Below are 25,816 nucleotides of genomic sequence, written 5' to 3' on the forward strand. Positions count from 1 at the left end.
GTGGCTCAGTGGTAGAGCGCTTGCCTTGCATGCTTGAGGCCCTGGGTTCGATTCCTCAGCACCACATAAGCAAAAAGAAAAAAGCCGGAAGTGGTGCTGTGGCTCAAGTGGTAGAGCGCTAGCCTTGAGCTGAAGAGCTGAGGGAAAGCGCCCAGGCCCAGAGTTCAGGCCCCACGACCAGACCTCCCCCCCACCAAAAAAAAAAAAAGCTGTAGCATTGTAAGTGTGTATTTGCTACTGGTTCTTTCCCCCTTGGTTTTTTCCCCTTATTTGGAAGAAAATTTATCTATTTAGGAAGATCATACCTTCATACCTCTAGAGGAAGATCACATCCTAGACATTCTGACTTACATGTCTGTTCTCTGCAGCACTTCCTAGGTGATAAGTAGTTGTAAATGCTAAAGATCTTAACATTTATACACTCTGTTGAAACATGCAAACAAAACAAAATAAACATGAGGGCGTGAGTGCTTGAAAGGTGTGGGTGCCTTGGAGGAGAGAGGGATTGACAAATGAAGAGGAGAAGAGGGAGAATGCAGCAAGAATTCAATGTATAATCCTACAAAATTAAGAAGAGTGAGGGAAAGGGTGGGTAGAGGAAGGATGGGTAAGAATGTCAAAAGGAATGACATCAACCAAGATATATTATATTCATAAAGGTTAAATGGCAACTCGTTTGTACAACTATTTAAAGATAATAAAAGTAAATTTAAAAAACACTATTCATACAAGTGCAAACATTTTGGTAATAAAAAAATTAGCATGTTCTATTAGGATGCATTACCTGTCATTGGGACACTGACTTGGCAACGTCCAGTCATGGTGAGGATTGATGAGGAAACCCCAGGACAGGAAGACTGAGCTTGGTGTAAGCGTGCCAACCACCAGCTGGAGAGGTTTGCGAGGGCGAGATTTACCTAGGGATAGAACATGCAGGTGAACTCCAGGAGCATTTAGTGTGCTTGTAAGTCTTCCAAAAAAAATGCCTAAACCTCACTTGGAAAGATCATTTAAAAAAATCTGGAAAAAATTAAAATATAATATTAATTAAAATAAATTATAATAATTTTTTCCATGAATTGAAACCTAAGCCAAATAGAATGTTTAACCAGATTTATGTATGCATATATGTAAAAAGTACATGTGTATACACCTAAACCATGTCCAACAGATTTCATTTGTTCTGAGTTATAGGTGGGCATGATGGTCTTGGCTATGTTTAGTGATGCAAACACATATATGCATACTGAAGTGCATATGTACATACACACATACCGCTCGTGTTTCTTTCATAGATAAAAGCATAGTTTTCCCCAACACCAGGATGGTGAGTAGGAAATATTACATAAGAGGAGGGAAGAGCACTTATCATAGAGATGGTAGCCATTTAGAAGCTGGGCACCAGTAATTCATTTCTGTAATCCTAGGTACTAGGGCAGCTAAAGTTCAGGAGGATCACAATTGCCAGCCGGCCTAGGCAAAAAAAGTTTGCAACCCTGTCTCAAATGAAGAAGTTGGACATGGTGGTGTATGATTGTCATTCTAATTGTAGTGAGAAGCATAAATTGGCAAATTTTGGTGCAGACAAAAAGTGAGACCTTATTTTAACCAGTGCAAAATAGGACTAGATGTATGGCCTCATTATCACCAAAATTAAAAAAATTAGAAGTGTGAAATCTCTTGATGTGGTCTTGTAGTGGACATACGTTGTACACTATGCCACAATGAAAAAGGTGGGCACATTGTTAAGAAAGGTGGAAGAAAAGGATAATACACTGGATTGGGGCTGTGGCAAGAGTCATCTTGATGAATCGTTAGAGATTCTTTAAGTACAGAGGGGTAGTAGGCATTTGCATGCTCAAAATCATTTGAACTATTAGAATAAGAAGATGGGGGGGGAAGATAAACCTTATCTGTTGGCTCAATCAGGGTAAATGAAATAAAAATCCTAAAAGCAGCCCAGGAAAACTGCCTAGAGCTAACATTAAACGTACATAACTTCCTAATGCCATTCAGTTCTCTAGTAATTGGATGAGACTAACTATGCTGCCTTTGCTACAGGAAAAACTGTATTATCTTAATCCAGTGGAGTGGGAGCCAAATAGAAAAAACTAATTTGACTTAAGGCCAGAAGGAGGGCATCCATTGTATAGCCAATTGGCCTTTATCTAAATCAAATGCTTTTGTTTGTACAACTGGTTTATATTCTGTAAATATTTATTCTGATAAATCTTTTGCATTCAGAATGTGTGTGTGTGTATGTGTCTATGTGGCAGCAAAGTTCCTCATTGTACTATAGTAGGCTGATTTAACTGATATATAAAAATTGTACATATTTATGGGGTGCCTTGTAATGTTTCAGTAGCTGTCTGCCTTCTGTAATGTTTAAATAAGGTAAACTTATTTCCTTAAACATTTGTCATTTCCTTATGGTGAGATCCTGCTGTGCCTCTGAAGGGGACTGTGGTGTCTCAGTCCCTTCGTCTTTCTCTCTTTTGGCATTCTGGCCCCAAGATTGGCATGATGCTCTTCCAACAGCTTTAGGGCCAACAGATTGTGGACTGATACCTCTACAAATTGTGAGTCGCAATGATTCTTTTCTTGATCACCTCAGACCTTTGTTATAATAACAGAAAATGGACTAATACATGTAGTCACCCACTGTGCTGCAGAGCTCCACAGGTTCTCTTAACAAGGATAGTTGACTTTTAACCATGGTCTGAAATAATTTACATTTCCTTGTTTGCAAGTATACATTCATTCCTTCCTTGAAAATTTTTCCAGATCCATCTGTAATCGTGCCTCATTTGGTAATGACTTGAATGGTTCACATTCAGGCTCCAAGGAAGGATGATGAGACTCTTGACTAAGGGTAATGAGCACATATAGTTTGAAAAAAATAGAGAGAGGTGATTCTGCTATTCTTTTTTCCATCACTTATTTGATTTTTTTTGGTTTTTGTTTTGGTAGCCTAGGGATGGAACTCAGGGCCTGGGCATTGTCCCTGAGCTTCATTTGTACTCTACCACGTGAGCCACAGTGCCACTTCCAGCTTTTTCTGCTTATGTGATACTGAGGAATTGAACCCAGGGCTTCCTGCATGCTAGGCAAGCACTCTATTGCTAAGCCACATTCCCAGTCCCCACTTATTTGATTTTTTTACCACAATAATATTTTACAGATGAAAAATAGGATCCAGAGAAGTCTCAAAGGGATGTAAATCACATGTAAAACAAAACAAAACAAAACCCTCACATTTAGGTCTTCTCAATCATTTTCTAGTTTGCTCTTTATTATATATCAATGACCTAATTCATAATATTCAAAGATAATGTTAATTAAAGATAACAATAGTGTATTTTTGTTTCTAAGGGATCTACAGGTATGTACAACCAGTTATTTCACTAAGTCTTAAATCTTCATATAAAAATGACAAAGTAAGTAGAATTTATATGCTGATGCAAATAGAAATTGAAAGGAAGCTAATCCATTAGTGATTACATTACTCCCACATGAACATTATGAAAACAAAAATTATGTCTGTTGCCTGAAAGGAAAGGTGGGGTATCATATCCTGAGCAAGATGAAACAATTTCCTGAGCTAGTCATAATGAAGTGGGAAAAAATGACTCTAAGGCCAGTGTCATAGAAGCCTCAATGCAAAATTATAAAACATTACTAATGTGTAATGATAGTCTTGACTTCCCTCATATATTTTCCTTTGTGTTGTGATCCTATTAGATTGAGAAACAGTTCAATGAATATTCTTATGAAACCAGATTCTAATATACCACATGAATGCTTTCTTACTTTATTGTTGAGTTATTTAAAAATACTAGTCTTGAAATTCTGGCAGTATAATTATTATAAAGGAAAAAGAAAAGATAATCAAAACTCCAATGAACTGTATCTGCAGAGATAGAAAGACACTGCAACTTATAGAAAAAGCATATTTCACAGCTTCTACTGACTTTTCTTTAGATCAATATTTTTTATTTGACAAAAAATCTTAATAGTCAACTTAGACCATGGTTTAATCTTCCTTTGGTCATGTAGATACATTCAGCATGCTTGCATATAAATGAGTTAACTATTTTCTATATAAATGTCTCCTTAGCTGGGCACTGGTGGCTCACACTTGTAATCCTAGCTACTCAGGAGGCTGAGATCTGAGAACTGTGGTTCAAAGCCAGCTTGGGGCGGGGAGGCTGGGAAGGTGGCTCAGAAAGAAAAAAGCCGGAAGTGGCGCTGTGGCTCAAGTGGTAGAGCACTAGCCTTGAGCTGAAGAGCTGAAGGACAGCGCCCAGGCCCAAGTTCAGGCCCCACCACCGGGCCAAAACAAAAACAAAATAAAACAAAGCCAGCTGGGGAGGGAAAGTCCATGAGACACTTACCTCCAATTACCCACCAAAAAACCGGAAGTGGTGCTGTGGCTCAGAGTGGTAGAGCAAAATAACTCAGGGACAGAGCGCCCAGGCTGAGCTGAAGCCCCACAACCAACATTAATTAATTAGTCAATTAATAATCTCCTTAAGTAAATGTTAGACACTTCACCCATAAAACCCAAATGTCATAATACCTGGTGAGAAGTCACACACTACAAAACAGAAAGAGATTAACAGGAGCTAGCACCAAATGAGCATTGACCACAGGCCAGGCATTGTCATTAACTCAATCTTCTAGGCAATCTTATTGTGCAATAGAACCAAACCTAAACTGTATTCAGTAATTTGACTGAACCTCAGCTGTTTGGGCACAAGATGCTGGGTAGATTCTTCTACCTGGGGTAGATGGCTTCTCTAGGTAAACTGTCAACTGAGGGCTTGCGTCCCTCTATTCTATGCATTCCTGACACCTCCAGGGCATTTGGTCACTGTGTAGGGCAAAAGATGAAAATTGATGGCTTAAAGTTACTAAAAGAAAATCAGAGAAAATGACAATACCTGAGCATGACTTCTTTTGAGTTGGAGGAGGAGCAGGTCGCACAACTATCAGATATTTCGGTTCTGCATCTGAAAATATTGTAAGATTTAGCAGCAAAATACTTGAAGAACCAACACTGAGGTTACATACCCATGTTCTGACTCAGCATTCCCTTGCATTCGTTATTCTCCATAACTGAAGGACCAGTGAATGGGAAGACGTAGGAAATAGGAAGAGTTAATACTATGGGAGATGTCTATTAAATTTAACTAGAAATTAAAAGCTCAATGGGCAAGGGAGGGAAGGAACTCTTTAAAAGTTATTTCAGGTTTTAGGCCACGTTTTTATCATTCTTTTTATTATAGAATTTTTTCATTCCAGTCATATCTATCCTGTCCACAGGCTCCTCATAGATGGGCAGATTGATATTTCAAAGTCAGAGAAAAAAGCCATTTTTTTTCAGAAGACATATAGATATCATTTGTCTACAGCCTAAAACTAAAAAAAGTCTTACTTATTAAGCCTTACTTAATTTTTCCTGTGTTTTATAATTTCTCATACTGTTTTCATGTCCGACTAGTCATTTTTACTGAACAAATTTTGAAATCATAGTGTATAACTTGTCTTAATGTATACATATTAATAAAATGTTAATCGAAAATTTTAATGGGTTTTAAATAAAATGTTAATATCACTTAGTGTGTGCAAACCCAATAAGGGACTAATTATAAAATAAATTTTAAAAATAGATGCATTCAAGATAAATAGTTTCATTAAGCATATTTAAGTTAATCTGGTATGTCTAGGGCATATAAAATACCATCATATCAACAGTTCTATCTCATTAACTGGTAAATGGGTATTATATATGATATTTCCACATCAGGAAATTCATTTCTCACCAAATTTTCTTTGAATATGTAGTCACCTAGAGTTCAGCTTACCTGCTCATTCAGAACACATTTGTGTCATTGTTTTGCTTATTATGAGTTTAAATAAGTCTTCTTGCCCTAGGCTCTACAGAGCTAATTTCATTTTCAATTGAGACCACTCTTTTTTTATTGGACATGCCACACAGCACCCTTTGCTAAAACCTTCTACGACTGTAGAAAACAACCCGGACAACCTCTTAAAGAACCCCAGGCTATGTACCTGTGGATCACATTGTCTCCAGACCACCAAACAAATCAAGAGGCATTCATGCAATCCCAGACCCATGTGGCTCTAAGTGTATTTTGCTAACTGGGATTCATATAAGGAACATGCCATCAAATCAACCAAGTAGGAATATACTAATTATTGCTTGATTTTCTTAGGAAAACGCAGGTAATAACAAGCTAAGATCTATGGAGTGTTTCCTGTGTGAAAAATACTGTTAAAAGCTTTACATTCATACCTAATTACTCCTCCTGACCATCCTGGCATGTGCTGTTACTCCAGCTGGTAATCGCGAGAGCACTAAGGCAGGGTCCCCTGAGGCTGAGTCAGCCCACACACAGCCACTATATGCAGAGATCCCATGCTTAGCTTAGTAGCCAAGCATGTTACTATCTTGAAATACTTCATATTTTATTTTTGAACCTGTGCTTTAAAAGAGAAGGCTGATGGGACAATGTAGCACGATGTAAAGGCAGTCGGAACGTGCTGGTGTGTGAATTTTTGCCTTCCCTTTGTATCCCAGGTGACTCGTTAGCGTTTATTCTGAAGACTCTTAATGAGCAGCAGGACTCAAGTAGAATTGGGCAAATGTCACACTTCCAGCAGACATGCCACACTGCTCATTTGAGCCAGACCTGGCTTCACATGGAGTAAGAAGGCAAGGTGATTAATAAAAACAAACAAACAAACAAAAAAAACCACACGTAGGAGCCCTCTCTCACCCCTGTTAGTTCCCTGTATAGCCAACCCTCTTGCTGGCAATAGTAACATGGAAGGAAATAACAAGATGGGCAACTCATAATTACTCTTCAGCTCTTCCTCACTCATAGGTCAATAACAAAGTAATGTGAAAAACCATGCTGACACTCCTTGGTACTAATAATATACATTAAAATAATGAATGGGAGAACGAGCGAGTAAAACAGGTGGATGGGTATCAGCAGGAGTGGGAGGGTGAATGAAGAGAGCAAATGGGAAAGAATTTGGTTGTAAGACTTCATTGTAAGTATGACAATAGAACATTGGAATGATTTTAAATTGTTTTAAGAAGGAAGCGAGGAGGACAAGGGAGAGCGGGAGAGCATGAGGCTGCGGGTACATTGCATGCATATATGGAAATGCTACAGTGAAATTCCCTGTACAACAAATGTATGCTAATAAAAATTTAAATAAATAAACCTCCTCAGCTTGCACTTCCGGAGTGGATGGACCATAACTCTTCTCGCTCAGATGACATTGACTAAGGTATTTTAATAGAATATGTTTAATATGGTAGTAGAATATCATAAAGTATAAGGTTAAGAAACACTTAAATTGAGAAAATTCTCTTTTTTTACTTTATAGGACATTTGCAAAATTATCACTAGGTGAATATAAAAATAAGAAGCAAAAGTTTAACAAGCAAACCAGACATATGAACATTCAGAATAGGAGTAAAAATAAATGGAGTTCACAGGAATCTGTGAAATGTGAACCATGTGTTTTCACCTTAGTTCAGGGCTTTGGGGGCCATTAATATTTGTTGCCAGCCACGTGGGAGACTAGTACATTTTTTACAAGTTCCAGTTAACCTACTGCAGCCTTAGATCAATGTTTACAGAAATTTCATACGAACATGAATTCCAGAAATGAGAAAAGGAAATATTTAATGTTTTTTCTTTATATTTTTGCATGTAAGACCAGTAAATGACTTTAAAAAACGACTGTCTACATTCAGCAGGCAGATTCTAACGTAAGTATAAAGAGCCTTTTAAGTAATCAGTAGGGAATTAGTCCAGAGACACTGCATATTAACTTGAATATTTCTGAATAATGAACAGCTTCTCATTTCACAATGAAATACCATGATAAACAAGATTGCTTACATTTTAATCACCTAATCAATGACAAAGGAGAATTAAGGTTACAAGTAGAATTAGGGTTGCTAATCAGCTGACCTAAAAATAGGGACAGTATCCTGGATTATCCAGAGGGGCTTAATACAGTCACAAGATTTCTTAGAAGCAGAAAAAGAGGAGGCCAGGGTTGGGATGTGATAAAAGGTGAGCTTTGATCCACTATTAACGTTGAGGTGGAAGAAGAATGCAGGCTGCTTGAAGAAGCTGGATAATGCTAAAATACCAGATTCTCTCTTCAGTGCCTCCATAAAGGATTGCAGCCACACCTACAGCCTATGTGTAGCTCACTGAAGCTCACTTTACACTTCTGACCAACATCTGAAAATAATACATTTCTAATGTTTAAGTCACCAACTCTGATGTAAGATTATAGCAGTAGCCCAAACCTAATGTATAGCGCTTAATCAACTAGAAACAACTAATGCAAATACATTAATGGAAAACTCTAAGTAATCATTTAAGTAACCAAAAGAGTGACATTTAACGTGGTACACAAGTCCATTTTTGAAGTGATAAAAATAGAAACACACACATTCCTTGGCATAAGGAAATACTGGAAAGGAAGCATGTACGAGGGTTGTTTTTCTGCTTCTGCTATAGAAAGGGGATGAATATTTTTAAAAACAACTATTAAAAAAAAAACAGGTAAGAGCCTTAAAAAAAATGCTACTTGGAATGGCCTCCTAGGAAATCTAGAATCTTTGTGTCAACATTCTTAAGAACACACAATAACTAGTCTATGTTGTAGTCTACCTGAATGGCTTTGAAATGTACTTGTCTGATGACAGAGCTTATAGAATTTTCTATAGTCTAAATATTTCACACAGATTTGAGTCTAGTAGATTCTATGCCACATATATTTACTGCCTGTCTACTCAATATGAATCATTTGGATATGAATAACCAAGGAACAAGACATAAGCCTAGGCTTTAAGCAGCCCACAATTTACTAATCAAAGTAAATAAACAATCATGCTCAAGTTAGAAAAAGTTGAAAATTTGAAGGATGGGTAAGATATTGAAATAAACATTAATTTATGGAATCAATCTATTCTTATTGATCCTAAAACAGTATCATTACTTGTCAGAGTTTATCAATTTACCAATTTATCATAACAAGAATCTAGCCTATCTTTTCCAAAAACATATTTTGCAATCAAATAGATGAGAAAAAGAAAATTCTTCAGTATCATCAGCTAAGAAAGAGAAAGAACAATAGAATCGGAAAACTGACATTTTATAACCTCCATACAATCATAGATTTAGGAAATAATCATCAACAAATGCTAAAGCAATTAGGTGAAAATATGATGGATAATTTTATAAGCAATCAGGCTAAGCCCTCCTAAATATACCAAACAAATAGCCAGCCTTAGGATCACTAAATAAGACAGTCATTAAGTCTCTTTATATGTTACTGAGGACACCATTCAACTTTTGAAATATTACTTTCTTAAAAAGACTAAATCCAAATCTGGTACAGCTTCTTCATCTAAATATCTTTTCACAGGAAATACATGGGTCAGTTAAAAAAAAAATAAAAGATCCAGGAAGTAAACAGATAAATGTAGGATATGGCTATTTACCACAATAAATGGCCCAATTTCTCTAAACTCAATAATACTTTATAAGAGAAGGAAGTCATTAGACACTATGTTGAAAATGAAACAAATAACTTTGGGGGAGGGAGGCCAGGAAGGAAAAACTGGGAGGAAATGAGGGAAAAGATGGCAGTATTCAAAAAAAAAATGTGCGATTGGGTGGGGGGGTACAGGGGGAGAGGATGGGCAGGGATGGGAAGGGGAAACAAAGGAGGAGGCTACAATGCTTGATAAGAAATGTACTCATTATCTTGCCCATGTAATTGTAACCCCTCTGGAAGGTATTCTCACAATAAAAAAAAAAATGTGCTCATTACCTGACTTAGGTAACTGTGACTCCTTTGTACATTACCTTTACAATAAAGGAATAAAAATAGCCAGGCACCAATGGCTCACACCTGTAATCCTAGCTACTCAGAAAGCTGAGATCTGAGGATTGTGGTTCAAAGCAAGGCTGGGCAGGAAAGTCCGTGAGACTCTTATCTCCAATAAACCACTAGAAAACCAGAAGTGGTGCTGTGGCTCAAACGGTAGAACACTAGCCTTGAGCTGAAGAGATGAAGGACAGCTCCCAGGCCCAGAGTTCAAGCCCCATGCATGACTGGCCAAAAAAGAAAAAGAAAAAAGAAAGAATAAAAATAAAGGGGAAAAAAGAGAAAAGGAAGAGATTTAGAAAGATAAAGTTTATAGAAAGACTTTTAAGTAATAATCTTAGCAGTTCAACAAAATAGAAATCTTGCCTTGTATTTTGAAGGCATTCACAGTAGAATATTTTTAATTCTTTCTTTTTATTGTCAAGATGATGTGCAGAGGGGTTACAGTTACATAAGTAAGGTAATTAGTACATTTGTTGTCAAACTCGTTACCCCTTCCCTCATTTTTCTCCTACTTTCCCTCCCCCTCCCTCCTCCCTTTAATTCTTTTTTTTTTTTTTGTCAGTCGTGGGGCTTGAACTCTGGGCCTGGGCGCTGTCCCTCAGCTCTTCAGCTCAAGGCGAGCGCTCTACCACTTGAGCTACAGCGCCACTTCTGGTTTTCTGGTGTTTTTTTTTATTGGAGATAGGAGTCTCACAGTCTCTCCTGCCCGGGCTGGCTTTGAACCATGATCCTCAGATCTCAGCCTCCTGAGTAGCTAGGATTACAGGCGTGAGCCACCAGCACCCGGCTTCCCTTTAATTCTTTTAAGAGAGTTTAATTTGAAAGTATTTTTATTAGAGTAGGCGTGAAAGTGACCTATCTTCTCAAATTTCATTTTGAATGGATTAAAAATATTTGTAAGACATTTCAATTTTTATAATGCATACAGAAAAGCTTTAATCTTTTTGTGTGAAATATGCTTGAAACTTTGAAAAATGTAATGCATTTGCTGTTTCAATGTACCATCTCATGAAGAGACAATAAAAGAAATCTATAGTTGTTTTCTTCCATTAAAAGAAAGTACAGACAGCAAGAAGAAAAATGAATCCCCATAAACAAACTATGTTTCAGAGGCTTAAGTGTAGGTATTTCAGTTAATTTTTCCTTATGCAGTAGGTTATATGGCCAAGGATTATGGGCATAATGAGCATAAAGATAATTATTTCTACTTGCAATTAAAATTTTAATGTAAAGAATCACATTGTGGTTTGCAACAGATGGTTTTGGTTTAGTTAAGGGAGATGAAGATGGTTCGAACATACAACTCTGCATCATGTTATATCTATTACCTATTTCCTCCCTTCCATAAGTCTGATCCTCACACATCTTACCTACTACAGCCTCGGTGTATTTTCCTTCCGTGGGAAGAGGGAAGTATTGGTTTGGAGATAAGTTGCTGCCATATCCCAGGAGAAAACCTTCAAGCTTTGTGTTTGGACTTGGGCGCAGGAACTTCAAGAAAATGGAGTCACTTGTGGTGTTGATATGGACTCTTAGGTTTGGCTTTTTACCTAACCATGGGAACAAAAACAAATGGACTGTTACTTTATGACTTTTGCATTCTCCTAAAGTTCTCTGCCAAGGTTGGTTGTCAAGACCTTGTCCTTAGAAAGCATGCATTCTCCTGAGTGGCATGTGCTATTCAGGATCACAGTGCATTCACGAGCGTGCACACACACACACACACACACACACAAACACACACACACACACACACACACACACACACACACACACACAGTGTGCTGTGTAGCATGTAAAGCAGCCTAGGAAACCAAAACAGTTGTAAGAGTTCAATACTTAGTAATGTATCATTGAGCAAGTAGGTGGATTTTAGACCTTTGTTGGCAGTGGACAGTTGGCCAGAATCTTCTTTTTATATACATTATACAGATATGGTAAAAGCCCTGAAGCTTCTTTTTGGTAAAACTGAATTACTGTATCTTCAAAACTCCCAGCCTTATCAGAACTGCTCTTCAGTCCCCAAACCCATAGTCTTCATCATTGACAGACCTATCTCTAGCACAGAGATAAAATAGATGGTAAAACAAAGACACCGATGGAAAAGAATGCTTATGAAGAAAGATGGTTGGTTCCACTGGGAGTTCAGTGGGTTGGTGAGGCAGCTACATGCAGATGTTCAATGTGAGTGTGATACAGACCTACAGACCCATTAGGGTGTCATTAGCTGGTCACTAGTAATTGGATGAGAAGAATGGCTTTAATCAAGACCTTAAAAAATCAAAGCAAAGAATCATACCAACTGGTAGCCTTTATCAAACAATGAGAAAACATTTGTTTTTTTGTCTCAGGAGCCAGAAAGGCACTAACTCTAGCTTATTACGGTGGCCAACCTGCAATTTCCTCAGTGTGCTAGAGGTCTAGTTTCCTGCTTTGTAAATGAAGGACAGCTACCTTCTGGGTTGGTTATTTACATGTTAGGGAGCTGGCACAACTATACAGCTGGCACAAAGCAATTGCTCAATAAATGCTTACTAATACCGGTTCATAATCCTTTAGCCATCATTCATAAAGACAAAAAGCTTTGTATGATGTTTTTCTTCTAAGTTCTTCTCAAAATAATACAACCACTGTGAACGATCATTGAGTCCATTTAGTTCTCTTTCTTTTAAGTGCCAGCAAGCTTCTTTTAGTATAACATACAAAGTAGGAAGAAATGGAAAAGAGAAAAAATATGTTCTGCTCCCCACAAAGGAAGTAGCTTTCCATTTCCTCTTCAATCCCATTCAGTGTGCTTATTCACATTTATCTTCAGAAATATGCTTAGGAAAGTCAGCAAGTGTCGCTTGCTGATCAAGACCCCAATGAAAAAATTATATGGTAGAAACCCTAAATTTTTTCTAATGCCCAAGTTTTTGATTTTCAAAATACATCTCACCCCAAGGGTTAGTCTGGTTTATTTTCCCTATTCCCACAGATTTAGTGATTTCAAGATAGTTTTGCCTGTTGGGAAAACTTTATTTACTGACTTAATAATGCCAGTTCTATTTGTTATTAACCAAAGTCATATGTTGACTATATACCATCTATACAGCATGAACTCCCCAAGGTTTCACTCCAAGTGTATTCTGTTTTAGTCCAGATCACTCTGGACAAGCTGGATCAATATAGGGGCATAACATGATTTTATTAAGCCTTTAAAAAAAGAAAACCATCTCATTCATAGACATGAAGTTAGAAATCACTCATCTCAAAAGCCAGGACTACACATTATACACATATTACTTCATATTTACCCCAAACTTGAAATTTTTCTAAGCTTTTGGGTCCTCAGATTACTATTCTTAGATCTGTGTAAAACTGAAACCCATCAATACTGAGTTGCTTACTCAAAGTCTAAAAAAGGTATTTCACAGCTAATTTATTAGTTTAATTCTTCCAAATGAGGTGTGTTTGACCTTTCTCACCAGCATGGGACATGCAGGTTCAAAACTAGATGTTAGGTTCTCACCAGATTGGATTTGCCTGCTCTCATTTTCACTGAGACCTTTATCATCATTCAACAGCATAAGGAGTAGCCAAACAGGCTATGATGCTCAAGCTAATGCTAATCTGATACTTTTGCAATGTATTAATTTCACAAGAGTTTGATAAGGAGATTTATCCTTCAGATAAAACACAGATTTTTGTCCAACCCCATTTTCCCCATGATCCTATATTAACTCCCCAGTTGTCCTTCATGACCAAGAGAAAGGAACAAATGTAAGTCAAAATATTCTGCTGGTTTAGAACGGTATCAGGTCTCACATGGAGTCAAACACAATCTGTTTCCAACACATTGTTGGGTTGAAGACAGTAAAGAATTTTAGTATACTCCCACTTGACTAAGAGCAGAGGGTCACAACATCAGCATCACATTAGACTTTTGCTCATGAACTCTGCCTGACACACCACATTCATTCTACAATGGAAAATGGAAGGGATGTCTACGCCAACTGGGAAGACCATAATGTGACTCTGAATCAACCAAGGTAGAAGTTATCAACCCCCACAGAGGACTTTTCATCACCCCTGCCTTCCTGTCTTCGGTTAGCAATTTATGCCAACGACTACATCAACATTACATAACTTATAAAACAAACTTTCATTAGTAACCCCACTCTGTCCAAATTTCCAATTCTATCTCTACAGTTAAAATGCTTAATATACTGAAAAAGAGAAATATCACCTCATCAGAACATCACCAAGTAAAGATAATCCTCCCAGTTCTTTATTTAGGATGTGAAATCCCTTCATTTTCTCAGCATATATTCCTTCCTCTGTTATTACTTCTCCACCTGTCTCATTTGATTTGGGCCAAATCCGTTCACAGTCTGCAACGCATTCTTCATCTTGGGCTCACAACTTTGCTCACATTGTTCACTCAGTACAGATCCCCTCTATCTTTGCTTTGCCTTTTCCACATATCTTCATTTAGTTATTAATCCACGGATTCAGTAGTCAGAAAGCAGATAATCAAGTTTTATTTCCCCTTTAGGCCAAATATGTTTGCCAAATGATGTTCCAAGTGAGTATTTGACTATTAAATAAAAGCTTCTACTCTTGGATAATTTCTCAGTGTATATATAGGCCCACATTAATTTTTACTTTTAATGATATAATATCTTTACTCTGAATAAATAAGAAATGATGCTTGTTTGAAGCCCAAATCATTAAGTGTGGCATGTACTAGCAAGTATCTTTTAACAATTAGTAGTAGTTAGACTTATGATAAGTGACTTGCAATAGGGATTGTGGAAATATATACAATTTTTTATAATCTATAAGTAGTATAGCATGTCAAATACGATACCCCTAAAATCCTAGGATTACAGTGAAATAAGTTACTGGAAGAATATTTTATTATATTTTAATGTAGGAATCAAAGCATATGGCAAGAGGTATAAGAGAAAACTTTTTGAAAAGAGTGCGACCATTTTAGAAAAGCAACACTGCCTTGGAGAACAAACTGCACTTTGGCAAAGTAGAATCTTGGATCTATGACAGTGGTTTCTAACCCTCTGTTTGCAACATTCTACAGTATCTCTAAATATTTCAAAGGGTGTTGTGAAATTCTGGAAGAAAAAATATCTCCCAAGGCAAAATTAATTCACTGTTAATTTTAAAGAGTAAATAAATGTTTCAAAGTATTAAAATCAGTGATAAGGGGATAAGGCTGGAAAACCAGACAAAAGGTGCACATAGATCTGTAAATTCAAGGAACTCTCAGGATCCATCACAAGGGCCAGGTCGCAGTTGTTGCCCAGAAACTATGAACAGTTCAGTCCAATTCTGTAAAGAAACATAGCTCTGGTTGGAGGTGTGGCTCAGCAGTTGAGTAAGTGCCCTGGGTTTAATCCCTAACACAAACAACAACAAAAGAAACACAACCCAATGGTACTTAGTGAAAGCAGCTAAATGGCCCTGTGCATCTACAGACCTTAGAGAAAAGAATAACATTTAAAGCATGCAGTAAGAGAATTTTTTATGTCTAATTGTTCATAAGATTACCTTCCTCTTAAAAAATATTTCAGAACCTGATTTAAATTGTTGACACCAAGTTGGTCAAGATGATAAAACACCATAAGAGAAAAGGACAGAATATTAAAAGTTTTCTTCTGGAAGTAAAGAATACTTAGAAGTATATATCAATGTAGAAAAGACAAGAAAAAAAAGTAAAAAAAAAAGACAAAAACAAAAGAAGTGTATCAATGAGAATTACCTTAGTTTATATCATCTAAGTGTTGTAAGATCCTAATGAAGATTAGAAATAAGCCAAGTCAGGTTGGGCTTAACCTAAATTAGATACAGCCTTAATTAGAGTATGAAGAGTATTGATTAAAAGAACAACTGTAATACCAATGTCAATAAAATACTGACTCATTTCAGGGTTAAAAAAACATATTCTGACTCTTACCTCTATTATGTTCTTTTTTTCTATGTTTTTATTAGCATATATTAGTTGTGAAGGGAATTTCATTGTGATATTTCTATGTATACAATGACAAAATTTACTTAAAACTATTTTAAAAGGTTTCATTATTCTATTTTCATACATTTATATAAAGAACTTCGGCCATATTCACTCCTTTCCTCCTCTCCATTTACTCTTTCCCTTCCCATTGATATCTTCCCCCCAGAAGAATCTGTCTTACATTTGTGTGATACATTTTAGCATATTACTTGTACAGATGTGATTCATATATGTACATACTATACTTTAATAAGATTAACATCTCTGTTGCTTTCTCTTTCCTCGTTTCCCCGACCCTTTCAGTGAATTTTCTTGTTATCTTCATACATAGATATATTCTGAATGTGAATGTTAATGGTATAACAACTTAGGAGATCTGTTGGAAACTTAGCAAATAACCCATTAATTTTACCAGGGAGAAATGAAATATTCAACTAGAAATAAACCCAAATGTCCATCAGCTGCTAAGTGGGTAAACAAAGCATGGCTCATCCATACAATAGGCTATGACTCAGCAAGTGAACAGAGTAAATGACCTATGTATGCAATCACAGGACTGAATCTCTTGTCAAGCATGTTGTAACACGACTCTTGAATAGGCCATGACCTCCATATCTCTGTAATACATCATATAGACTCTCCTCCAGGAAAGTTATTCAAGCAGCATACCATTGTAATACTAGATGAATGGGTTGTTCTGTTGCCTGATATTATTACTCATCATCCACAAATGGTTATATATGTGTATGTATGTGTGTAATGTGTATAATCAGCAAGCTCACCTCAGCCTTTATTATGTACTAAGAACTTACAACACTGCAAAAGTGTTAACAGAAATGCAGTAGATTCAAGAGAGAACTTGGTGTGATTCCTTACAAAGGCAAAGTCAAAGTGCAGCAAAATAAAAATACCAGGAAGTGGGTACTCATAGGGGTAGGGTGGGGTCAAGGAGAAAAAGGTAGGCAAACAAAGAGGAGAAGAGGGGAAGAATGCAGTCAAGAATCTAATGTATATCCTAAAAAATTAAGAAGAGTGAGGGAAGGGGTGGGTAGAAGAGGGTAAGTGTGTATTTTTAAAAGGACGACATTGATCAAGATATATTGTATTTCCAAACTGCTTTGTTAATGGAAACTCCTTTGTACAACTACTTATCATTTTAAAAAGATTTTAAAAAACTCATAACACTAACTTTCAAATTTATTCTGTTCTGTGCCTTTCGTGGGCAGTGAGCAACATACAGAAAACATTCTAGTGCCTTATTGTCACAGCGGCTGAATAAGGAAACCAAAAGACTTTTAAATTTTTGTGTTAAGCAGGGCAGTTAGTGTCTGACAACACATTTAAAAGCTTTAAAACTCATACTTGATAGCATGGATTGTACTTAATTAAACTCCAATACTAAGATAGATGAAGCATTACTTTTAACATAGAACTTAACATGACATTTGTCTTCTTAGACAGCCAAAAGAGGGATCATGTAAAATAGACTCTATGCTCAGATGACTCTACTCTGCCAAAGAAAAATGATAGGAGTAAAAGGAAAGCCATATGGACTTTACTATGGATGTTACCATGGAGTTTTAATAACTTTTCTGATAGCTACAGAGTAAAGAGAGTGGCCGCAGGTAAGGAGGCATGTATCTTTAGATGATCCTGATCTCAAACCATCTGCAGTTTATAGCATGTTTTTTTTTCTAACCAATAACATCATCAAAAGCAACCCAAAAGGAAGCAATACTAGCTGAAATTTCCCATTACAGAAATAAACATAATAGTTTCAAGTGAAACACTTTACGGATAATGAGGATGAAATGTGGCTACTAATGAATAGTTGATATTATTAATTACTTCCACCAGTCCTGAGATGGTAAGACATTGGCCTGATCACGCATCAGGATGTCCACGGTGATGATGAAGAGGAGGAAAGACACAACACAGCCTATTCTGTGGCGGCATAATGGCATACTAGAGCAAGGGAGGGTAGGTGGAGGTGTTAAATCACATTTGTGGTTGCGTGGTTGGGTGGTAATGGTGGTGGTAGCGGTGGTTGTGGTGTTGCTATGGTGTGTGTGTATAGGCAGAACAGTAAGTAAAAACCTTCTCAAGATAATGCTAGGCAAAACCTTTCTAAATTTCAAGTTGAGGGATACTGGTGGTGATATGCCTGGAATAGGTTAGAGAACCACAGTTAACAGACACTTTGAATGTTGTGTCCCCTAGCTTACAAGGAAATTACTTCACCCTATATCTAAAACACAGATGTTGAATCGAGGTTCTAAACAAGAACACTAGAGATAAAAAAAGATTCTGGACATTCAAACAATGGTAAATCAGCAATACACAGCTTTAGTTAGATGGCAAACAACCCTACTTGTGTTTTAGGCATAGGAGTCTGAAATATAAGAAAGAGTTCTGATTGCAATAATTAGATAAAGCAAGATCTTTATAACTCTAAGGAAAAATTACATTAAAAAATAAAGCTCACATCTATAACCCTAGCTACTCAGGAGGCTGAGTTCTAAGGATTATGGTTCAAAGCCAGCTCAGGCAGGAAAGACTGTGAGACTCTTGTTGCCAACAAACTACTCAGAAAAAGCTGGAAGTAAGCCAGGCACCAGTGGCTCAAGCCTGCCTGTAATCCTAACTATTCAGGAGGCTGAGATCTGAGGATCATGATTTGAAGCCACCCAGGGCAGAAAATGTCTGTGAGACACTTATCACCAATAAACTTCTTAGAAAAGGCCAAGAGTTAAAAAAAGAAAAGGCCAGAAGTGGCACTGTGGCTCAAGCCATGGGCACAAAGAAGCTCAGAGACAGTGCCCAGGCCTTAAGTTCAAGCCCCAAGACTGGGGGTGGGGGGAAATTTAAGCTTTATAGAAAGAAGGAATGGCATTGTCCAAAACACACTAGTTACCTGACTTATGAAATGGTAACCCTTGTATGCAATACCTTAATAATAACGATAGAATTAGCAACAGGCTGGGATGCTAGGGTGGGAAGGAGGCACCAGAGGGTAGAAGAGGGATAACAGAGTGAATGAGTACATTGATATAGTTTATTTGTATGATGAAAGTAGAAAATAAAACCTGTTGAAATTGTTTTAGGAAGGAGGGATAGGACAGGCGAGAGATAGAGAGAGAGTGAGGTTTATGTGTGTGGAAATATCATAATGAAGCCTCCCTTGTACAACTAATGTGTGCTAATACATTTTTTAAGTTTTACAGAAAGCACTGTGATATAAAGTCCCATAAATCACATGAACAGCTGTCCTAGTGCCAAGAAACGGGGCCTTTAAATAAACTCAGAACTTGAATTTACTCATACATGATCATATGTCAGCAAGAAGCACAGACTACTGGATCTCGTGATCATTGTTCCAGGGCAAGCAGAACAGCACATTCCCTCTTCAGGAAGTCTTCTTGTGAGCCTGCCAGCGAAGCACATGTTCATGCAACATGTGCTCTCCAGAAATCAAAAATCCATGTTACCCTGACAGTTCCTCCCATACAGCTACCCCATAGAGTCCTAGCTAACTAGCTAACTATGTATTAGGACATAATGATCACCAAAGTACTCAGCGGATGTTTGCTATTAATTTTTAAATGTTTGAATTTAGAGCTGCTGAGTGCCTGAGGGAGGAAAATCTATTCATTTGTTTTTCATCATGGAGCACTTCATTATGTTGCCCAGCTCCTGGTATAAATGAGTTTGTCAGCTATAATAACCACAGTTTCCACCTTGGTCAGAAGTCTCAGTCCTCTGAATCCTCAGACCAATACTTCACTGTCTGGTGACTTTGGATGCTTGAATGAGACAGACTAAAACATGCCAATGTTGACATTTCAGCACCACTTGGCAAAGTTAATTGGTTTACCAAAGAAGCAATAACTTCATTACCTACTTTATAAACCCAACAAACAGACAAGTAGGAAAAATCGTTTTCATACAGTGTTTTCTAAGTCAACAATCTGTAGTTACTAAGAGATCTCATCTTAAGGCTTAACTGCTGTCCTTTGATTTGATTTTTCTCAAAACCACTCTTAAAAGTCTGGCATTGTGCTAATTTAGTAGAGGGGTGAGAGAGATCATCACATGAAATCAACAAGCATAAAATTGCTGTAAGTGCCTGGACATAGCTATAAAATGACAATGCATCGACATACAATTCAGATTTGCCTTGAGGAACGCTGTGCTCTGACTGACTTTTCTCTCCACTAAAACTTACATTGAAACTTAAGTGCACGGCAACACTATTGAGAGGAAGAGCCTATTAAGGTGGTGTTTAGCTCCTTTCCTGTTAGTTCATCTGAATACATTGATGCCATTATCAGAGTTTGGCTTCCTCTTAACTTGATACCTATTTACTGCCTTCTATGTGATGATGCAGAGCAAGCCCGGGCCACATACCAGCAATTCGATTTCAGACAGCCCAGCCTGGACAATTGTGAGCCAATAAATTTCTGTCCATTATATTTGCCTAGTGTCAGGTATTCTGTCAAGGCAGCACAAATTGGGCTAAGACAGGGAATGTGGATAGTAACTCCTCTGCTTTGCCTTTGATCCCATTCATTAAGTTCAAGGCACTCAACATCATTATTATAAATTCAATCCTTACTTGTCTGATCACAAAGATTATATTCCATGAAGGTAAATGAATACATCAATTATTTCAGAGAAACATGACTGGTACTGTTAGTACAAGGCAGCTACAAAAGGGGAACCCTGAATCTGATTCGAAGGATAGGAAAGAAAGAAGGAATATCCTCTCAGTTCTGTTTAATCATAAAGATAATTTTTCCACAAAGGTAATCAAATAAAGGTAGAAACTCTAAGGGAAATGTTGAGGCCAAGGCTTATTTTGTAATACACTTTTGAGCCAATTGGAAAGCTTACAGATTCTTAGTAAAGAAAGGTATGGACAGGCAACAGAATTTAACTAAACTTGCTTCCCTTCTTTCCATTTTTTGTTTTCATGGAGAGAATTTACATAGAGAAAGTAATGGCAATAGATTTCCCTCACAGGAGGTGGGATGGACTCCATGCCATGGTCCCCGATTAGAGTCAGTGCTACCTGGGACTTGTGACAAGTATAAACTCTTAGGAATTATCACCAGATCTATTGTATCAGAAAAAGACTGTGGGTAGCAATCTATATCCAATAGGGAATCTAGGTAATTCTGATATATCCTCAAGTTTGAGACCAATTACTCTGAAAATTCAATGTATCAAAAGTAAAATAAGTTTAGTCTTTTTTTTTTGCTAGATACCATTTCATTTTATTGATCCATGACCTTTTCCTTATCAGATAGATATTTGTATTGTTGCTAGTTTGGAGTTAATATAAACAATGTTGTTGATGAAAATTCATGTACAAGTATTTGTATAAGTTTCTGTTTTCTTCAGAAAAATACCTCCTGGATCATATGATAATTTTCAGCTGAACTTTTTAAGAAACTGTCCAACTTTTCTATTTTTATCTTAATAGTTAATATTGTGAATATTTCCCTTGTTTGAGTACAACTCCAAACTGTATTTACCTGGGAAGCAAACTATATGTTTATCACCATCATTAAACGTATGTTATATAAAGAAATTAGTTATTTTAAACATAGGTTGCTATGATTTTAATATATTCCTTTACGTTCATGCGTAATTTACTCTGTAATGTGACACTGCAGGGTGTTTAAGAGGACTAGTTGGTGAGGGCTTAGCCCTCATGAATAGATGGTATATTTATTGAGAGAATGGGTTCATTGTCCTAGGTGCGGGTTTGTTACACAATCAGGTTCAGCTCTGTCTTACACTCTTGTCTTGTGATGGTATGACAGAGCAGGAATACCTTTGGCAGATGCCAGTATCATGCTCCAGAGGCTCCAGATATGACCCAAATACATATTTAGTCCATGATAAATTACTTAGTCTGTGGTAATCTATTCTAGCAGCACAAAACAAACTGACAGTAAGATTCTGTCTTTAGTCATTAAGGAAGACAAGACCACTTACTTTGTTTCTACAATTACTGACATTCTTTGTGGTAAATGATGCGGTAAATTACTGAGTTGCTTTCTCATCTTCAATCATTTTAGTTTTAAGAATACTTGAGCCCATAGAAGTTATATTAGCATCTGTGTACCCCAAAGGAATGAATTTTTGAAAGATAAACTTTATTATTATCGATACTCAAAATTAAAGTGAAATTTGAAATCAGCATTAGTCTTCTGAAGGCAATGCTTCAGTGTTTCTCTTCTGATTATGGAAATACATAGCTTTCATGACTCGGGATCTGTTTCTATTTTGATATCTTTTATTATTTCTTTTCATTGTAAAAAGCATTTTGAATGCCTACAGTGCCTTTTCAATATTAATAAAATATTGGATTTTTGCTGCACGTATATATCTAATTATTAAATATCTGTGACTCTTTATGACTCATGTAACATTTGGATTTCTCTAGGTGAGAAAAAGAAAGCCAAACTTGGCTTCACTTCCTGTTGGCATCACATTAAATGCACCTTGGTTTTACTCTGTGACAACGTAATCTTAGTTCTTATTTTTCTATGACATCTCTGTCGTGGTTTCTTCCTTCTTTTTCCTCTTCGTGACTCAGCAATTCACTAAGGTTTGGTTTCTCTTCCTTCACAGAACTCCTTTGTGTTCAAAGTTTTAATCATCAGTAGTGCCTACCAGTGAGATTAGCTGACTCTGAAAATTGCGCTTCAGTTATCAATATTGGCCAACCATGAACCTCACTCAAACCATAATCTTCCCCATTTCAGCCCCTCAAGTAGCTAGGATTACAGAATTGGCTAATATGATTATTATAATTCTTCATAATGTGTACTTGCAAGCTACTAAGTAGATTTTAAGTGGTCTTACCACAAAAATTGTAAATATGTGAAAAAGTTAACTTGGCGATTTTTAGTTAATTCAGCCATTCCATGGTTATACTGACTTTGAAACATCATATTGTATCACATATGTATATAAAACTTGCCTCTCAATCAAAATAATTAAGAAAGTTTTGTAAGGATATTTATACTGAATCATTTGAACTAGAAAATACTTAGCACCCTATAGTAATTATAATTTCCAGTATTTCTGAATTCTGAGATAAATGATTTGACCTAACATGGGTAAGTATATATATATAATTTAGATTATTAATTAAAAGAAATAACTAGGTTTTGTTTGTTTGAAAGAGGCTGTGTACAAGGTTTACACAGAACTGGGGAATATAAGAACAAATGTTCAATATCAGTTTCCCTTTAAAAAAATCTAGATACATTTTCTGTACTTCTTTCTTTTCTGTTTGTAGTCTATTTTATCTCCCCAAGCTGCCTACTTATTATATCCCACCTTCTAACACATGTCCATCCTACATTCTGTTTTCCTCTTTTGATTTCTAAAACCTCATCCTGTATCTCCTGGATGCTCTCTTGTATTCTTTCCATCCCCACATCCATTCATCTCAAACCTCCATGTAGGATGGCCTCTCCTACTTCTGGAGGAAATACTTACCTAGGCTCCAAACTTTGAGCTTTGCATCCTCTGTGTCTACATGTCTGAAGATTTGGCCTGGAAGGACCAGTCAGTCTCACCCATTTTTATAATTACTGAACACACCACTTTCCAGTGGTGTGAGAACACATCCTTCTCACTGTTGTACAATTAGTACTTGTTACCTTACCTCCTCCCCTTTTTCCCTGAGGCTGGACCAAAACAGCAAAATGACTCCCAAGGGCTCATAATACAAAGGTCAAAATAAAGAAAACTCATAAAGGGGTGAGAGAGGAATAAAGCTCTGAGAACATAATGCCTCAGGCAGAGGCTAATTAGAGTATAAGTAAGATGAACAGAACACTGCCTGCCCTCACTTGTCAGTGGTGAGGAACACTTGTCTGTAGGAGCCAATTGTAACACATGATAATCATTAAAAGCAAGAAGTTACACTTGCAATGGAAGAAAAATATATTTCTAAGATGTGGAGGAAGATGCTTTTAGGAATGCTTGTCAGAGGAAGCATTCCTATCTTGTCCTGGAGGGCATCACCAGACAGCTGGAGAGACAATTACTATACAAAGCAATGCTTGAGATTTATTGAATTTAGAAAGAGAGAGCAGAGATTGTTCTGTTCATGGGGAAGAAGGGACTTCAGCCTTGCTTTGGAAATAAAAGTCAAATAAAAGTAGAACTTGGAAGAGCCTTTCAAATGAAAAATGATCTAGAACTGCAAACTTAACATATTTACAAAAAGCAAATAGCCCAGCAAATATCCATGGAAGGATCATGTCTATGGTTATTTGGATTCTCAGAGCTGGAAGAGACTTGAAAATAATTATGCCTATTCTCTTTCACACTCTCATAATGACACTGGGCAGATACAGAGAGGCAAGGCTGTGGGGTGAGCTTGTACAGTGAGCTGAGTATCTTTCTCCTTCTTGATACAGAGGCCTGGGTGCAGTGACCCAAGGCATGACATTTCTGGTGTACATCAGAACATTTTCTGCACAAACATGGCATTTGGTAACAGACATGAGATATTTATATTTCTGAAATAGCTCAGTGCTCTGAAAGGCTTTATTTGCTAATGTGGTATAATAACCCAAAACTTGGAATCAGCAAGTAGGAAGCATTAACTTCAGACCAAACAGGCAACAACTCTGGTTTGGTTTGGTTTGGTTTTTCTGTTTGTGGGTTTTTTGGCAAAATTATATTTTTTTTAAAAAAAAAGTATTAAAAGGCTGGGAAACATGAAATCTTGGAATTCTCCTTTGGACAGAATTTCACTGACTAACCATCAGTCACGGAATCACTTCTAATCAATTTAAGGATTATTTTCACTTATGTGCTTTCCCTAAATCCCTATCGTTACAATTATTTTTAGTACGGTTATTCCCTGGCAGCTTTTCTTTAGGTCTTTATTCCTTTCCCCTGTCCTTCATTGTTATAATTCATTTTAAATAACCAAGTAACAATAAACTATGTTCAAGGAAAGAAAGGTACTTGTACTGAATTTCAGCCATTCACTTCAAACAAACATGGAGTATAAAAATACAAAACAAGACCTAAACACTGCCATAGACCTTTACATCATACATAGATGATCTTGATAGATCATGTTACCACAAAAATGTTATGTGTTTGGGTGCCAAAGGATTAGTCCATCTGTGTTATTGCTTGTGGGGTGGAAATTCTTTTCCTCCAAAATTCTGAACCCCAATTGAAGCACCAGATAAATTTCCATATAAATCTAAAAGACAAAAGCACATATGGAAAATGTCTACAGCAATTCTCATTGTCATCAGAAATAGCATATTCCTACTCAGCCCAGAGCAAAAATTAAATGTGCTTATCATTCCTTTCATTCTTCATGATCTATTAGAAAATCATAAAGTTCAACTGGCAAGAGCTTGTGCAGCCTTGCGCAGAAGACGTCTTCTCTCATTAAGTCAGCAAACGCTCCCCATAACCACACAAAGAACAATCTGCCTGGGTGTCATGGAGAAGAACTGGTGGTTTTTTGATTCTGTATGTTTCTAGCCCAGGACACTTGTTTTCTGTCTAGTAAAACAACAAGAGATTAACATAAGCCTGTTTTCAATAGAGGCCATGTAGGACACTCAGTACAGATCAGAAGAGTCACAGTAGCATCATCAGGGCAGGGCACAGCCATAGAAGCTCTCCTTCCTTGAAGATGGGTGGGCTTTTCAAACAAGGCTGATGAGCTTTACTGTCAAGAATGACTGTGCTAACCCATTTTTCCTTTGCAAAATGTTCACTGTGCAACTTTGTTCCCTGTAAATGATGCTGAATTTCCATGCTAGATGTTTGACCTTTGTGTCAAAC

At 36.9% G+C, this 25,816-nt stretch overlaps 1 protein-coding gene across 1 annotated transcript in view; it reads right to left on the bottom strand.

Annotated features, from left to right (window-relative positions):
• Positions 1-25,816, bottom strand: part of LOC122105524 (ABI family member 3 binding protein) — a 192,057-nt gene that overhangs the window by 131,077 nt on the left and 35,164 nt on the right. Inside the window, exons 2-4 of the mRNA XM_042676771.1 lie at positions 11,328-11,507; positions 4,944-5,012; positions 785-917 (exon numbers count right to left, since the gene is read on the bottom strand). Coding sequence (XP_042532705.1) covers positions 785-917; positions 4,944-5,012; positions 11,328-11,507 — 382 coding nt within the window. The remainder of the gene's footprint in view (positions 1-784; positions 918-4,943; positions 5,013-11,327; positions 11,508-25,816) is intronic.

Source organism: Dipodomys spectabilis, unplaced genomic scaffold (genome assembly GCF_019054845.1).
Source record: "Dipodomys spectabilis isolate Male_0828 unplaced genomic scaffold, ASM1905484v1 ptg000032l, whole genome shotgun sequence".
In the NCBI taxonomy this organism is placed as follows: Eukaryota; Metazoa; Chordata; class Mammalia; order Rodentia; family Heteromyidae; genus Dipodomys; species Dipodomys spectabilis.